The 17208-nt window shown below is 42.8% G+C and overlaps 1 protein-coding gene across 1 annotated transcript in view; it reads right to left on the bottom strand.

The window, feature by feature from the left end:
- The window catches only part of MYRFL (myelin regulatory factor like), a 122567-nt gene that overhangs the window by 72063 nt on the left and 33296 nt on the right, over positions 1-17208 (bottom strand). The window contains exons 3-5 of the mRNA XM_043447547.1: positions 4119-4186; positions 3771-4017; positions 2622-2713 (exon numbers count right to left, since the gene is read on the bottom strand). Of these exons, the coding sequence (XP_043303482.1) occupies positions 2622-2713; positions 3771-4017; positions 4119-4186 (407 nt within the window). The remainder of the gene's footprint in view (positions 1-2621; positions 2714-3770; positions 4018-4118; positions 4187-17208) is intronic.

Genomic DNA, 17208 nt, shown 5'->3' with positions numbered 1-17208 from the left:
CCCAATAAATGGGCATCTTGGAACCCCTGACCAACATGAACTGCTGAGGAGAAATTCACCAGAAAACCCTTACTGATTGATTTAGGACAACTTCCCCCATCAAAAATCCTGCCTGTAAGACTAGCTCCTCCTTCCATTCCCCATATGCCATTTCTCCAGGACCTTTGTAAAACTCTTGATCTCTGCAACAACAAATATTAGTTCTCCAGTGGAAAACTTCTGCTGAAAGCATAGCATTTGGATTAAGTGGGTTGTTGTTGTTGTTGTTTTTTAATTCCCCTGGGAACCTGCTCATTTTCATTCTGGAATTGCTATCTGGAGCCAATTATCTTTGAAGGCTTTTCAGGGATCTTTGAATAGGATTTAAATAAGGAATGCAAGATTTCTGATGTGCTGAGACAGTTCAGTTACTTCTCTATGACTATTCTCTAGAGAGAGAGTGACACATCAATGCCCTCCCTAGGGACAGGCTGCAGACCATCGTCACAGGGTGGAGCTTACTTCTGAAATGGCCAGGAGAATTTGAGGAGCGATCTAGCTTATGAGAAAGCTCTTGGAAGGTTTGGGTGACTTACCCAAAGTACTCTCAGTAAGCTGGTGCATCTGTGAGAGAGTGAACAGATGGTCCCCTCATCTGGCTAGAAATTTACTCAGCTTTTTGTGTTTAAGAAGCATAAATAAGCAGCAGGCAGTATGCAAGGATCCTTGAAGAAATTAGAGTAACCGTGCATAGGAAGGTGGATGGAGAGCTCTATATTATTCAGAAACAAGGCTTTAATTAGCGTTCTGTGTTTCTAAGGTTGAATAAGAAAAACCAAGGCAGCTGCTGGCCATGATGGGACCATGCAAAAGACAAGAAGTCAGCAGAGGTTTGGTTTATATGCCGGATTTGGTTTATATGATACCCAGATGCCCAGGTACTACCACAGCACGTCCAGGGAGTGATGATGTGTGGGACTTGGCCAAGTGAAGTCATCATCCAGTGAAGGACTCCCACAGCCCATGACAGAGCGGAGGCCAGCTGTCCCTGAACAAACCAGCAGGCTCCATGGGACACAGAGGGCCAACTCGCATCATGTGGCTGTGAAAGGCAAAGGTAGCAGTTTTCTCACCTGAGCGGGTGAGAAGGCAACGGGAGCCTCCTGTCTGGGCAACATAAACCTCTGGAGTGTGGGGACAATCGTTTCAGGGGAGCCTTAAGAGGAAAATCTTGGACTTCTGGCTAAACTGATGATTAGGAATAAAAGAGACGTGACTGGGTATCCTGAACTGGGGGCACTGTCCCCACTGCCTACGTTCATTATTTACAGTGGGTAGTAAGATTGGCATGGAATAGTATCCTTGCCCCTAATAAGTGTCATAGCACTTAATCCCGAAATTCAGAAGTTCAAGGCTTCAGGCTCAAAAACTTCAGCTTGTTCTCAACTTGGTCAGGTCCCTAAGCTCAAAACATGATGTGTCAAAAAACAAAACAAAACATGATGTGTCATATGATATGTAAGAGAAAGAATGAGGTGGGCTGACCACTTGGGCATCATATAACCTGGCTAAAGGACTTCTAAAATGGTTTTTGTTGTTGTTTTAATTGCTCAGTCGTGTCCAACTCTTTTGCGACCCCCATGGACTGTAGCCCTCCAGGCTCCTCTGTCCATGGGAATTCCCAAGCAAGAATACTGGAGTGGCTTGCCATGCCCTTCTCCAGGGGATTTTACAAAATGTCAAAGATCTACTGGGAATCTGCTCATTGGAAGCAAGTGCTAAGGAAGCTCATCTCTCTACCTTCTTGCTCCCCTGGAGAAATCCTCTTAAGTCCTGCTTCTCCCAGTAATTTCCTTTCCATGAGCCAGCAGCATCAGCATCGCCCAGGAGCTTGTTAGGAATGCAGAATTTCAGCCCACACCTCACACGCACTGCACCTGAGCATCTGCATGTTACTAAGATCCCTGTGTTATTTGTGTGCATGTCCGTGTTGAGAAGGATTGCGCTGAACGAAGCCCTGAGCACAAGAGCAAGCTCTGCCGGTGCTGCCACACTGCACGGCCTCCCCAGGGCTGGAGCCTGGGCCCTCCAAGACACAACTACCCCTAAAACTGAAAGGACAGCATTTCATCTCTGCCAGAGAGGGACAGTGGCGTCTTTCCCCAGGAGCACATATATGACCCCACCTAAGACTGCATGAAACATTACATCAAGAAGGAAAAAAAATAGGATTTCCCTGGTGGCTCAGTGTTAAAGACTCCGCCTGCCAATTCGGGAGACACAGGTTCCATCCCTGGTCCAGGAAGATCCCACATGACTTGGAGCAATTAAGCCCATGTGCCACAACTGCTAAACCTGTGCTCTAGCGTCCAGGAGCCACAACCACTGAAGCCCAAGCACCCCGGAGCCTGTGCTCCGTAACAGGAGAAGCCCCTGCTCACCACGAGAGAAAAGCCCACGCAGCAACGAAGACCCAGCACTGCCAAAATATAAATAAATACAATTATGAAAATAGAAGGAAGAAATACACTCCCAGAGCATATCATCGCCCTTCTATGAGAGAGAAAACGATTTTTAGGCCTACTCCAAGGCTGGTAAAAGTCCCTTATTTAATGGCATCAAGGGGCCCCGGGTTGGCTCACTGGGTCTGGAGTGGTGGGCCCACACGTGACGGTCCCCGGAGTCCTCCAGCACCTGCGTGCACTTTCTCTTCTTGGTTGGTGGCAATAAGACTCTAAAATCAAGAACCCGAAATAAGGTTAGGATTTTTCTTTGCTCTCCATGTCACATTAAATCAAATTAAATTTCCCAGGACTCTGCTCTTGACCTTCCTAAGACTAATTCTAGTTAAAGTTTCTTGCATCCTGGAGTCTGTAATACAGGGCTGATAAATGGAGTGGATGGAGCAAGCTCCTACTCCATGAGCTCTACTAGTCTGAATTCAGTTTCCCATTATCCAATGGATCTGGGATTCATGTATTTGAAAAAATAAACTGACAACATTTCCGAAGGCAGAAACCAAGACAGAAGACAGAAGATACTTAAAATTTAAGTGTACATTTTACACCTGAAACTGTTTTTCATGTAGAATTTTGTCACAATATTTGATGGCCTTTACTCTTTTAATCATCCTCTAGATCTAGAGGAAGGAATGAGAGAGAGGGAAGGAGGAATGGAACGGAAGAGAAAGAAAGAATATTGATACGTGAATACTGATTGAAAGACAATTGACACGTGAGTTTCAGAGCGCTCATTCACAAATCACTTGAGTGGTCTAGCTGAGGCTGCAAACTCAAAGAGTGCTTTCTCATTCATCTGGAATATCCCTCTACATTTCTGACATTTTGGCTTTCCATCACAGGAGGACCTTGGGTTGGGTGGATTGTTATTTAAAAGCTTGTCTAAAGCCAAGGGTACTGGGTATCTGATATGTGTCTCAACACTGCCATCTTCTGGAAAGGACTATACAGTTCATTCTACCAGCGCTGCTGGGGAGAGGGGCTGGCTGGACTTTCAAAACGAAGTATCTACAAACATCAACATGAATCAGCCATAGGTATACATATGTCCCCTCTACCTCCCTCCCCATCCCAGCCCTCTAGAGTCCCGTTTTGAGTTCCCTGAATCATAGAGCAAATTCTGTCTACTTTACATATGGTAGTGTAAGAAATCAACACCATTCTGCAAAGCAATTATCCTTCAATTAAAAAATAAATAAACTTTCAAAAGTTAATTTAAAAATAATTGTAAAAAAGAAGACAAACAAGTAAACTAAGTATCTAGCCCTTTACCCAGGACTGTGGCACAGAGACTGCTGATGGTAAGAACAACCAATTCCCCCAGACTGGTCCAGGGGGCTCACGAGGTGACTGGCGTCTGGGTAGCAGTTGTGAAAGGCGCTGTGGGGATGGCCGGAGTTGCTCATTTCAGACGAGCTGTGAGGCTGGTGTGCGGGCAGAATCCCAGGTGCATTTGCCGAAGGGAGGAGGGCAGCTGGGGTCCCCCGGGCTGCAGGTGTCAGGGTCGGGCAGCACGCACCTGGGGGAACACGCAAGTCAGGGAGGCCTCTCTTTCTCACCACGCAGGGCCCAAGAGAAGAGAAGGGCAAGACAAGTGAGAGGGAGGTGTGTCCCACTCACCTTTGTCCTGTGGAGGAGAGCAGGAATCTGATGCAGAATAGGGCGGGGTGTCTGGGAGCTGGCCTTGCCTGAGGATGAGAGACAGGCATTGATTTTTGTTACAACCTATTTCATCATTGTATTTTTGTCACAAACTGGTAGTGTGTGCAGCAGCCCCCAGGGAGGGTTGTAGGTGCTCCTGAGGGCCAAAGTCCACCAGATCACGCCCAGCGTCACGTTGAGTGGGCTCCAAGCTGAACAGACCTGGGTTTGAATCCCAGCTCTTCCTAGCTGTGTATCCGTGAACAAGTACTTACTCTCTCCAGGCCTCCATTTCCTCACCTACAAAGTGGGAATAATCATGATGCCTCTTCAGAGCATCATAATGAAAATTAAATGAGATACTGTGTATAAAGCATAAGATACACCCCAAACACAATGAGTACTCAATAAAGTTTAATTAACATTAGCGTTGCTTCTTGACATCCTCAAAGCACTTACACCAGAGAGATGGTTGGGCCAAAGCAGTATAAAATATCACTACTAAAGCTCTGGCTTTCCATCTGTGCTCTGGGGAGTCCTAAAGGTCTTGGAAGGAGTTCGGGTGTTTAACAGAAGAAAAAATTTAAATGCCTATAGGGAAAAAATTACAACTTTTTTCTGTTTTATATATTGAGATGCAATAAAATTTTATTTTAAAAAAAATGAGTACCACCACTAAAGAAAGTGTGAAAATTTCTTTAAAAAAAACCTACATATGTATACTTATGTATACACATTGTTGTACGGCAGAAACCAACACAGCGTCGTAAAGCAATTATACTCCAATTTTTTTCAAGTTATTACAAGATAATATCTATTAAAAAGTAAAAAAACACAAACCTATCATTTATGTTCAAAAAGTTTTGGCTTCTGCCTCTGATTCTAAGTGATGTATAAACACCACCATCTTCCACCTGACTCTCTTACTGAAGAGTAACTTATCCTGTTTTTCTCGGTTAAGATTTCAACCTCATGCAATAAAGAGAGAGGTGAAAGTTGCTCAGTTGTGTCTGACAATTTGCTACCCCGTGGACGATACAGTCCGTGGAATTCTCCAGGCCAGGATAATGGAGTGGGTAGTTATTCCCTTCTCCAGGGGAATAAAGAGAGAAGTAAATCTGTCTTTATAAAGACAATATAGAAAAAAATATAGAGAAGCTATATTTTCTCCTCAAGTCGGTCCTTTATAGTTTATTCATTTTCATTAATAAGGAAAGAGAGAACATACACTATCCTTCCTCCCAAAGCTCCACCCAAATGAAAGTAAAAAGGAATAAAGAAGCGGAAACACAGAAGGACATAGAATCCGTGAGTAGAGACCACGACAGACCGTATTTCAGTAACCGCGTGGCAGACAGAAGTAGGATAGATGGTAACTGAATTAGCAGAAGGGAAAAGCAAAAACAAGACTGCCTGGGGATGGCAGAGGGGCTGTGGGAGCCAACAAGAGTTTTTCCAAGTTGAATATAACTCCAGCAAAGCCCAAAACCTTGATGTCACCAGCAGCCTCTGAATCCAGGGATAACAAGCTGGAGCTAAAAGTGAAAAGATTGGGACTCCCCTGGTGGTCCAGTGGTTAAGAATCCGAAGGCTCCCCATCCCTGGTGGGAGAGCTAAGATCCCACGTGTCACAGGGCAACTAAGCCCACGTGCCACAATTCAAGGGCCCGCATGCCATAGTGTGTGCCACAACTAAGCCCCTATGCAGTCAAGTAAATATATAAAAATATTCAAAACAAAAAATAAAAGTGAAATAATTGATTGCAAGTTTAAATAAGAAAAATAGCTGGACCCTTAGATCAGCTTCCCCAACCTGTATAGTCTGGCAACTACCTCCATCATCCCATTGGAAAGATTTTTATTCTCCAGAGATCCTGGGAGATTGTAGAGCTTTGGGACCAAAAATGGAAGGACTCATTAAAAGTCTAAACGCTGAAAGGTGAGACCCTTCTTCAATTTAGCTTTGCAAGCAACCAAGCTGATTTCCCACAGTAAGAAATTAGAAGATTGTTCCCTAAAAATATTCAATCTCCTCAAGACTGGAGAGGGGGGAATGAGATCTGGAATTGGAAAGAAATAAAATGGCCAATCCCTGCCTGATCACCCTATAGTAAAACTCATTCTTTAAGAATAGTGGTTTGCCAAATAACTTCTTAAGTAGGAAAAAGCAATAAAAGACCAGACATTTTTCAGAGAATCTTAACCATTAAAGACAGAACAGACAACTAGATTCAATAAGAATGCAAAAGAATCACAAAGAGTTCTTCTACATCTGATAAGACCCGTAAGCTCTGACCAGACTTGACCCTCCCAAAGATAAAAATATCAACTCCAGAAAATTTTATATATATATATATATATATATATAGTTGTTGTTCAGTTGCTTAGTCATGTCTGACTCTTTGTGACCACATGGACTGCAACACGCCAGGCTTTCCTGTTCTTCACCATCTCCCAGAGCTTGCTCAAACTCATGGCCATTGAGTGGATGATGCCATCCAACCATCTTATCCTCTGTTGTCCCCTTCTCCTCCTGCCTTCAATCTTTCCCAGCATCAGGGTTTTTTCCAAGGAGTTGTCTCTTTGCATAAGATGGCCAAAGTATTGGAGCTTCAGCTTCAGCATCACTCCTTCCAATGGGCATTCAGGATTGACTTCCTTTAGGATTGACTGGTTTGATCTAATTGCAGTCCAAAGTACTCTCAAGAGTCCTCTCCAGCATCGCAGTTTGAAAGCATCAATTCTTCAGCACTCAGCCTTCTTTATCATCTTTTTTATGGTCCAACTCTCACATCTGTACATGACAACTAGAAAAACCATAGTTTTGATTCTGGAACCTGGTGGGCTACAGTCCAGAGGGTCACAAAGAGTCAGACACAACTGAGCAACTAAGTACGCACGCATGCATATACCTTAAAATACTGAAAAGTAAACAAAAGGAAGAAGATTTTGAGGAGTTCTGAAACTTAGAAGAAAGTAATGGCATAGGGTGAGCTGTCTATTTACAGCTTTTAGCCTTAAGGCCAATTGAACAGTTGCTTCTCTGTCCATGGGTTTTTCCAGGCAAGAATCCTGGAGTGAGTTGCCATTTCCTTCTCTAGGGGATCTACCTGACCCAGGGGTCAAACCCCAGTCTGCTGCAATGCAGGCAGATTCTTTACTGTCTGAGCCACCAAAACTCCAATAGAAACCCACAGTCTTTCAGGACTGAAGAACCAGAGAACAGACTTTGGGGCAAACATAGCCGCTGAAATTGAAAGGGAAATCTTGGGAAAGAGGGATACAGAGAGGGGAAACCCTAAATTCTGTGTAAAAACCCTGGCCAAATGTCTGGCTGAATCATGAGCCATCAATGTGTCTTACAGAGGAATAAGAAGTAGAAGAGATTTTTTAAAAGACAAATAATAAAGCGGCAGAATTAAATGCAGTATCAATAATTGCATTAAAGGTTAATAGATTATATACTCCCATTAAAGGGAAGATATTGGAAGAATGGATTTTTAAAAAGCAAGGCCCAAGTATATGTTGCCTGCAAGAAACACTTTAAAGACTCAGATAAGTTGAAAGTTAATGGAGAAAGAATATGCATATGGGAAGGCAGAAGTGATTTCATGAATAACAGCTAAAATAGACTTGAAAAATAAAGAGACTCATTCAATAATAATAGGATAAATGGCAAAGTGTGGTCTCCTGGGGGTTGAAAGCCATGCAAACTAAAAGGAGTGCAAAATAGATGTTCTCTGGAGCTGGTGGAAGTTAACACATCCAGGACATCTGCATGCGGTCTCCAAAACAGCCAGGATTCCTTTCAGATTGCAGCCAGGCTGAATTAAGCATTGACTGAGTGCCTAGTATGTGCTCATGACTCTACTAGACACTGGACAGGACTTACAGCGCTAAGATGTGGGCTTCCTGGGACTTCCTGGCGGTCCAGTGGTTAAGGCTTGTGCTTCCACATCAGTGGGCATGGGTTTGATCCCTGGTGAGGGAAATAAGATTCCTCATGCCCTGCGGTGAAGCCAAAAAAAAAAAACAAAAAAAGACATGGGCTTCCCATGAACACCCAGCTGGGACTATTCACAATTCTACAATTCGGTCCTTAGTTTTCTACCAATTGCACCTTCTCTAAAGCTCTATTGCACAGTGACATCACCTCAGCAGAGTACCCTGTACAGAGCTATTACTTAATAAATATGAATTACTGCTTTTTACCTGACATATAGCCATAAATATGTGTATATATATAAACTCATATATCAAGAGAGTTTTCCTGACCACACCAGTCTAACCTGGTAGTCTTCCCCCACCCCTTGCACTCTACTCTTCTACCCCGCACTTGCTTTTCTTCATCTTACTGAATGACTTTATATGATACATCATGGTCTTTCTCTTCCCACTGGAGTCCATAATGACCTTGGAGCACTAAGGGTGAATGCTGAAGGCATAGGAAGCGTTCTCCCCAGGAGCAGGCAATAAGGAAATGCACTGTCTTCTGAGAATTTAAAAAAACAATACTTAAATCCACAGAAAGTCAATCTGCTATTTGTCATTATAACCACACACCACTAAATCAAAGAAAAATGCCTGGGTGCCCTGCAGGGCAGACAGCTTTACCACAATGCCCTCGGTAAACGGTTACAGAAATTGTTTACTGTTGTACCCCATCATGTAAGTACAAAGATAGTTGTTACTGAAAGTATTTTCTCCAGATTTTCATGTGTATGATTCATGTCCTCCCACACAGACATTCACTTAAGAGCATGTCTTAACCCACACAGACATTCACTTAAGAGCATGTCTTAATTCTCTGTGTGTGTGTGTGTGTGTGTGTGTCCTGCATAGTGCCCACTGGCAAGCATGTAGAAGTGAAGTCACTCAGTCATGTCCAACTCTTTGTGACCCCATGGACTGTAGCCTGCCAGGCTCCTCCATCCATTGGATTTTCCAGGCAAGAATGCTGGAGTGGGTTGCCATTTCCTTCTCCAGAGGATCTTCCCAACCCAGGGATTGAAGCAGGGTCTCCCGTGTTACAGGCACACTCCTTAACGTCTGGGCCACCAGGGAAGTCCATGTCTTAATACTGTGTGTGTGTGTCCTGAATACTGCCCACTGGCAAGCATGTAGTAGGCACTTAATAAATGAGTATTTGATCAAACTTGGTACCCACCACCTGGAAGCTGGGATGGGAAAGGGCCTTGGCAGAAATGTCATCACCAGATAAAGTAGCCCAAGAAAATCATTTTATGACAGGGCAGTGGAAGCAAGAAAAGCAAGGTGCAAAGCAACTATCCTACAATTAGAAAAAAGAAGAAGAGCAAGCTGCTACCCCTCTTCTTCAGCCCTATCTTGGCAACCTGCAAAGACCCTGACCCTCTCACCGCTCTCTCCTGCTGCTTGAGAAATAGGCAACCTTTAGAGAGGACCTACTCTGGTCCAGTCACTGAGCTAACCCTTTGCATGTGTTGCCTCATCTAATGTCTGCTATGATTATTTTTGCCCCTAACCCCCAGACAATGAAACTGAGACTTGATGAGGTTGAGTAATTTACCGGAGGTTATTCATCTGGCAACCAGTCAAACTGGAGTCAAAAGATCTAGCATCCGAGTTTATGCTCTAGAGATCAAGGTGTTGGACTTCTCTGGTGGTTCAGTGGTAAAGAACTTGCCTGCCAATGCAAGAGACATGGGTTGGATCCCTAATCTGGGAACATCCCACATGATGCAAGGCAACTAAGGCCGTGCACACAACTTCTGATCCTGTGTTCTAGAGCCCGGAGTTGCAACTACTGAAGCCTGTGCGCCTGGAGCCTGTGTTCTGCAACAAGAGAAGCCCATGCACGTAACTAGAGCACAGCAACGAAGACCCAGCATGGCCAACAATAAATAAAGAAAATTATTTTTTTTAAAAGGAATATGGTGTTTTTCGATACGGATATTTAAATATCTTAAATTCTTTACTATAGGTGACTTCATTTTTTACAAATATCTTTAGAATTGGGAAGCCACTGGTCATACTTTAGCTCAGGATTCTGTTTAGCTTTTCTCCTACTGCATCCGTTTGAACCCCGAAATCAAACTGGTCGATGAACCCAGCCTTTAACAAGCTCATCTCACAGAATTACACAGACTATCTCACTCTCTTTCGCAACATCACAGTGAAGAGTTCATCAGCCCCACTATAGCAGTGGCAGAACTAAAACATGCAGCTGGTCATTGACTCCTAACTCGTTTTGCCATCCAACTCCAATAAGCCAAGTCCAAAGTGAAACCTGGGCTTCCCTGGTGGCTGAGCAGTAAAGAATCTGCCTGCAATGCAGGAGACATGGGTTCAGTCCCTGGGTTGGGAAGATCCCCTGGAGGAGGAAATGGCAACCCACTCCAGTATTCTTGCTTGGAGAATTCCAAGGACAGAAGACCCTGGCAGGCTACAGTCCAGGGGTTGCAAAGTCGGACACGGCTGAGTAGCTAACACTCTCACATAGTAGAGGGGAAGTAATGCAATGTTTGTAGTAAATTCATGCTTGAATCCCAGCTCTGCTACTTATTAGCTGTGAACCCAGGAAAGAAAACCTACATTCCAGGGCTTCTGTGAGGAATACAACTAACCTGCAAAAAGAGAGCCTGGAATTTAGAAACACTCAACACTTGGGGTATTTGAATACATTATGCAGATGTATAATGATCATTGGACCAGCTCAGCAACTCCAGGAGTACAGACTGGGGCTGTTTCCACTTGTTCTCTCTTGGATTTTTATTGCAGCTTCACTTAATTGCATGTACCTGAGCAAAGGCAGGTTATCTGATCATAGGATTTCTCTTTAACGTGCGAGAACTCTGACAATCTTTGCAAACAATGGTTCAGGATCCATCTGAGTCACAGCTTTCAGCACACAATTTTAGACAAACTTCATGTGTTTCCCTGAGAGTCATGGAGTCTAAAAACATCTCCGAAAATATCAATTAATCCAAAAGATGCATGTAGAAGAAAAGGCAGGTGTTCTAGAGCCAGGCACATTTTAATTCCGGCTTTGTCTCTGATTAACCGATGAAGATTTACATTGCACCTCAGCCTCTTCATGTGTAAAATATAGATAATGCTGTGCCTATTTTGAAGAATTAATAAGAGAATGAAATGTGTAAAGTCAAATATGTAATTAAATAAGTGAATAAATTACAAAGAATAACACATAATAATTGGTGTATGTTCAACAATATTAACTCCCTCCTCTACTTCACTTACAAACTCTCAAGGTAGAAAGTAAATCTGATTGAGCAAACTATGTCTGAATCTCAATAGCGGTCATCCAGAGTGAGATATCTGGTCTTACTTGAAGGACCATTATTATCAGGAAGACCAAAATCAAATGACAGATTTCTGAACTCCCAGGTAGAAAGACAGCTCTTCGAATAAGACTTAAAGACTTGTTCACTTTTTCCCACAAATAGCGAAAGTTCTTTCTGCTGATTAAACAGATTCCGATGGGATAAGCTTTACTTTATCTTAAGAAGAAATCACGTGGGGGAAAGAAACTAGACAACTTCTGACGGGTTGTTTGTAGGCAGAGATGGTTAGGGTAAACCCACTTGCCCATCCTTCTCACAGGAATAATGGCAGCTGCCTGGATGGACTGAGAGGAATATGAAAGCAGGCACGGGGGCAATTTGTGTCTGGTGTCAGCCCATGCAGCCACCTGGAGCAAAGAGCCAGCTCAGAGTGTGGGCTCAGAGATGTGGCAACCCATCAGCTGTGTGTGTGTGTGTGTGTGTGTGTGTGTGTGCGTGCACGCTTAATTAGCTGCAAAATGTTGAGCTTCCATTCTTCCCCACAGTCATTTTGGCATGGATGTTTTTTGTTGGCAAAGAGCAACCAGAGCCAGGTACCAAAGTACCTGCAAATAGCTTTCCATGTTACTATTGAGATTCACGTTCATTGTTCCACTCTCTGCCCTTCATGGGGGAGAGATGGAAGGGCATTTATAAGAACATCGATGTGGGCTCAACAACAATGACAGAGGAGGGTCGGTGAACTTAAAAGACAGATTAATAGAAATGATCCAATATAAACAACAGAGAGGAAAAAAATGAACTGAGCCTCAGGGACCTGTGTACAACATCAAAAGTCTAACATTTGCATCGTTGGAGTCCTAGACAGAGGAAAGAAAGACATTGATACAGAAACATAAATGTGAAGAAATAATGACTAAAAACTTCCTAGAGGTAGTGAAAAACAGAAATTTACAGTTTAAAAAGTGGAGCAAAACAGTATAATCTCAAAGAAAACCATGCCCATATCCAGACACATTATAATAAAGTTGCTGAAAATGTTATCTTGCAGGTAGAGAAAAATGACATATTATATATACAAGGAAGCAATGATTCAAATAACTGCTTATTTCTCATCAGAAACCATAGAGATCAGAAGACAGTACTGGGGAAAAAAGAACTGAGAACTCTAAATCACAATCATTCTTGAGGACTTTGGCATTCCTCTTACATTAATAGATAAAAGAAGTAGAGAAAAATCAGGAAGGCTATGGAAGACTTGAACAACAATGTTAACCTGCTTGAATACTTGACCCAACAACAGCGAATGCACATTCTTTTCAAGTGCACATGGAACATTCACCAGATAGATCATGTCCTGGATCATAAAGCAAATCTTAACAAATTTAAAATAATTAGAATTATACAGAGTGTGTTCTCTGTCCATAAGGGAATTAAACAATGAATCAGTGACAGGAAAATTCCAAAATATTTGGAAATGAAACAAACCAATTCCAGCAACCCATGAGTTAAAGAGGATGTCTCAAGAAAAAATAGGAAATATTTTGAGCTGAAAGAAAATCAAAGAATAGCATATCAAAAACTGAGGAAGACAGCTAAAGCATTGAATGATTAAATTAGAAAACAAAGAATGGTCTCAAATCAAGAACTAAGCTTCCAACTTGAGAAACTAAACAATGAGGAGCAGACTAAACCCAAAACAAGCAGAAGGAAATACTAAGAATAGAAATTAGTGAAATTGAAAACAAACACAATGGAGGAATTCTTAAATTAATTAATGGCTTCATAAGATTGCAGGACCCAAGCCCACTATATAAAAAAACAAAAATAGTTCTAGATGATGGCAATGAATAATTGGAACCTAAAATTTGAAAAAAAAAAATTAGAACCACAATTATTTACAGTAACTCAAAGAAAAAACATGAAATATTTGGGTGTAGATCTAAACAAAACATACAGGATTTGTATGCTAAAACTATAAACACTGATGAAAGAAAGCAACAAAAGTCTAAATAAATGGAGAGGTATAATACGTTCATAGGGCTTCCTTGGTGGCTCAGCAGTAAACAATTTGCCTGCCAAGGCAGGAGATGCAGGTTCAGTCCCTGGGTTGGGAAGATCCCCTGGAGAAGGAAATGGCAACCCACTCCAGTATTCTTGTCTGGCAAATGCCATGGACAGAAGAACCCAGGTGGACTACAATCCATGGGGTCTCAAAAGAGTCAAACTCAACTTAGTGATTAACCAACAATTATGTTTATGGCTTGAAAGACTCAATTTTCTTAAGATGTCGTACGTACAGCCTCAGTCACTAAGTCATGTCCAGCTCCTTTGAGACCCCATGGACTGTAGCCCACCTAGGTTCTTCTGTGCATGGGATTTGCCAGACAAGAATACCGGAGTGTGTTGTCATTTCCCTCTCCAGGGGATATTTCTGACCCAGGGATCGAACCTACCTCTCCTGCATTGGCAGGCGGATTCTTTACCACTGTACCACCTGGGCAGCCGTTAAGAGCTGATTTTCCCCCAGATGGATCTCCAGACTTAATACAATTCTAGCCTACCTCTCAGTAAGATTGTATAGATATAAATAAGCTGATTTTAATATTTATGTGAGGTCAAAGGAACTAGAATTATCAAAGCACTTTTGAAAAAGAAGACAAATTTGGAGAACTTACACCAATGGTTTTAAGACTTATGATTACAGTAATCAAGATAATGTGGTATTGGCAAAATAACAGATACATGGATCAGTGAATCAGAATAAAGAGTCTAGATACAGATCCACACAAACATGGTCAGCTAATTTTTTTACAGCAGCATAAAGACAATTCAATAGAGAAAAACTATCTAACAAGGAATTCATAAAGCAACTGGACATCTATACACAAAGAAATTAATCTCAACTTGTATTGCAAAACTCATATGAAAATTAATTCAAAATGGATCACAGACCTAAATATAAAACTAAAACTTTTAGAAAAAAACAGAAGAAAGTCCTTGACAACTTGTTAGGCAATATCTATATTTCTTGTATATAAAACACAAAAGAAAAATTTGGTCTATTGGACATCATCAAAATTTAAAGCTTCCACTCTGGAAAAGACATTGTGAAGAGAATGAAAACGCAAGTTACAGGCATGGAGAAAGTATTCATAATCACAGATCCAATACAGTTCTAATATCCAGAATATTTAAAGAATTCGCTAAACTCCAAAATAAGAAAAATTTAGTTTTTTAAATGGGCGAAATATTTGAACAAACACTTGAACAAAGAAAATATATGAAAGGCAAACAACCACATGAAATAAGGCTCAACATCAGTTGTTGATAGGAAAATACAAATTAAACCGGGATACCATGATAAACCTATTAGAATGGCTATAATAACATTTTTTTAAAAACCAATAATTCCAAGAACTGGTGATGAAGAGAAGAAATTGGCTATCTCATATATTGCTAGGGGTAATGCAATTTTATAAAGTTAAGCTTGCACTTATAACATGGTCCAGCAGACTTTATCCAAAGTGTTGCCCTAGAGAAATTAAAACTCTTGATCACACAAACACCTATGCATGAATATTTATAAGAGCTATTCGTAACTGTCAAAACTGGAAATAATGAAAATATCCTTGAATGAGTAACTGGACAAACAAACTGTTACAACAACAGAGTTTATCTCAACAATAAAAAAGAATGAACAACAGCAAAAAGAATGAAAAAAAAGACATTATGCTTAGTGAAAGAAGTCAGACTCATCGTATTATATACCAGAGGGTCTCACTTATATGACATTCTGGAAAAAGCAAAACTACCGGGACAGAAAAAGAAAGATCAGTGGTCACCAGGGGTTAGGGGAGCATGATGGGTATGAACACAAAGTGGAAATGCAGGGGAAATGTATCAGGTGAGAGAATGGTTGTGTGTGGTAATCATGGCAATAGTCACCCAACTCTATGAATGTCTCAAAACTCACAAAACCATACACAAGACAAAAATGCAATTTTACTGCTTATAAGTTGTTTTAAAAGAAAGTGGGGGGAGGAGCCAAGATGGCAGAGGAGTAGGACGGGGAGACCACTTTCTCTCCTACAAATTCATCAAAAGAATAACTGAACGCAGAGCAAACTTTGCAAAACAACTTCTGATCGCTAGCTGAGGTCATCAGGCGCCCAGAAAAGCAGCCCATTGTCTTCGAAAGGAGGTAGGACAAAATATAAAAGATAAAAAGTGAGACAAAAGAGCTAAGGACGGAGACCCGTCCCGGGAAAGGAGTCTTAGGTGGCATTGCTTGGGGTAGGGTCCGGGCCGAGTGCCCTGAGGACAATCAGAGGGAGCTTCTGTGAGTTGCCAACTTGAACTGTGGGAGACCAAAAGAGAGAGAGAAAATTAACCGGCCCGAACACACTGCCGGCCGTTCGCAGAACAAAGAGACCGAGAAAGTCCAGAGAAGAGCTCGCAGGCTGCGGACCGGCCCAGCCCCGCCGGAGGCAGGAGGCAGGGGGGAGGGGAAGGTCGAGGCGAGACACAGGGCACAGGCACCCGACCGGCGCGGGCGGGGACTGGGGCTGGGGACGCGGAGGGCGGAAGGCGCACGCACCCGACTGGCGCCAGAGGAAACTGAGACTGGGTCCGCGGAAGGGAGTGGGCGCGCCACACCTGGGGATAGCGCGCCCACCAAGCCCCTGGCTGCCTGGACCGCTCTGACGGGGAAGGCACAGAGAGCAGGCGCAGCTTTTCGCTCCGCGCTTTTGTGGAACACCCGAGGGCTGGAACCTCGCGCAGCGCGGGGCGCGCTCCATATAGAACAGCCGGGAGCCTGAGCAGCGCAGACGGAGAAAGCGGCGTCAGCCCCTCCCGGCAGCGCCAGTCCGTCCCGCCGCGCAAGCCTGCCCCCACAGCGCCAGCCCCTCCCGGCAGCGCCAGCCCGTCCCCGCGGCGCAAGCCCGTCCCCATAGCGCCAGCTCCTCCCCGCAGCGCCAGCCCCTCCCCGCAGGGCCAGCCCCTCCCCGCAGCGCCAGCCCCTCCCAGCAGGGCGACGGAACTAGCTACCTGAATAAGAGTCCACCTCCGCCCGCCTGTGTCAGGGCGGAAATGAGGCTCTGAAGAGACGGGCAAACAGAAGCCAAATAAACAAAGGGAACCGCTTCAGAAGGGACTGGTGCAACAGATTAAAATCCCTGTAGAAAACACCGACTACACCGGAAGGGGCCTGTAGATATCGAGAAGTGTAAGCTGGAATGAGGAGCTATCTGAAACTGAGCCGAACCCACACTGACCGCAACAGCTCCAGAGAAACTCCTAGATATATTTTTACTTTTTTTTTTCTCTTTTTTTATTTTTTCTCTTTTATTTTCCTTTAAAATTTCCTATTACTCCCCCATTACTCCTTAACTTTCATTTTCATAGATTTTTACGATTTTTTTTAATTAGAGGGAAAAATTTTTTTTTCTTTTTTTTTCTTCTTTCTTTTCTTTTTTCTTTTTTTCCTTTCCTTTTTCTCTTCTATTTTCTATTTTTATTTTTCTCTTATTTCTTTTAAAGTTCTCTAGTACTCCTCTACTACTCCTTAATTTTCATTTTCAATACACTATAACCTTACAAAAAAAAAAAAAAAGAAGAGAAGCCCTATTTTTAAACCGAAGATTATTCTCTCCCAATCTTGACTCTCTGTTTTCTACCTCAGAACACCTCTATTTCCTCCTTTCCCCTTCTCTTCCAAATCCAATCTGTGAATCTTTGTAGGTGACTGGGCTACGGAGAACACTCTGGGAACAGTCAGCTGC

The sequence above is a fragment of the Cervus canadensis genome, chromosome 25 (assembly GCF_019320065.1).
Source record: "Cervus canadensis isolate Bull #8, Minnesota chromosome 25, ASM1932006v1, whole genome shotgun sequence".
Classification (NCBI taxonomy): Eukaryota; Metazoa; Chordata; class Mammalia; order Artiodactyla; family Cervidae; genus Cervus; species Cervus canadensis.
The sequence above is the reverse complement of the archived record's forward strand: the minus strand, read 5'-3'. Positions and strand labels throughout refer to the sequence as shown.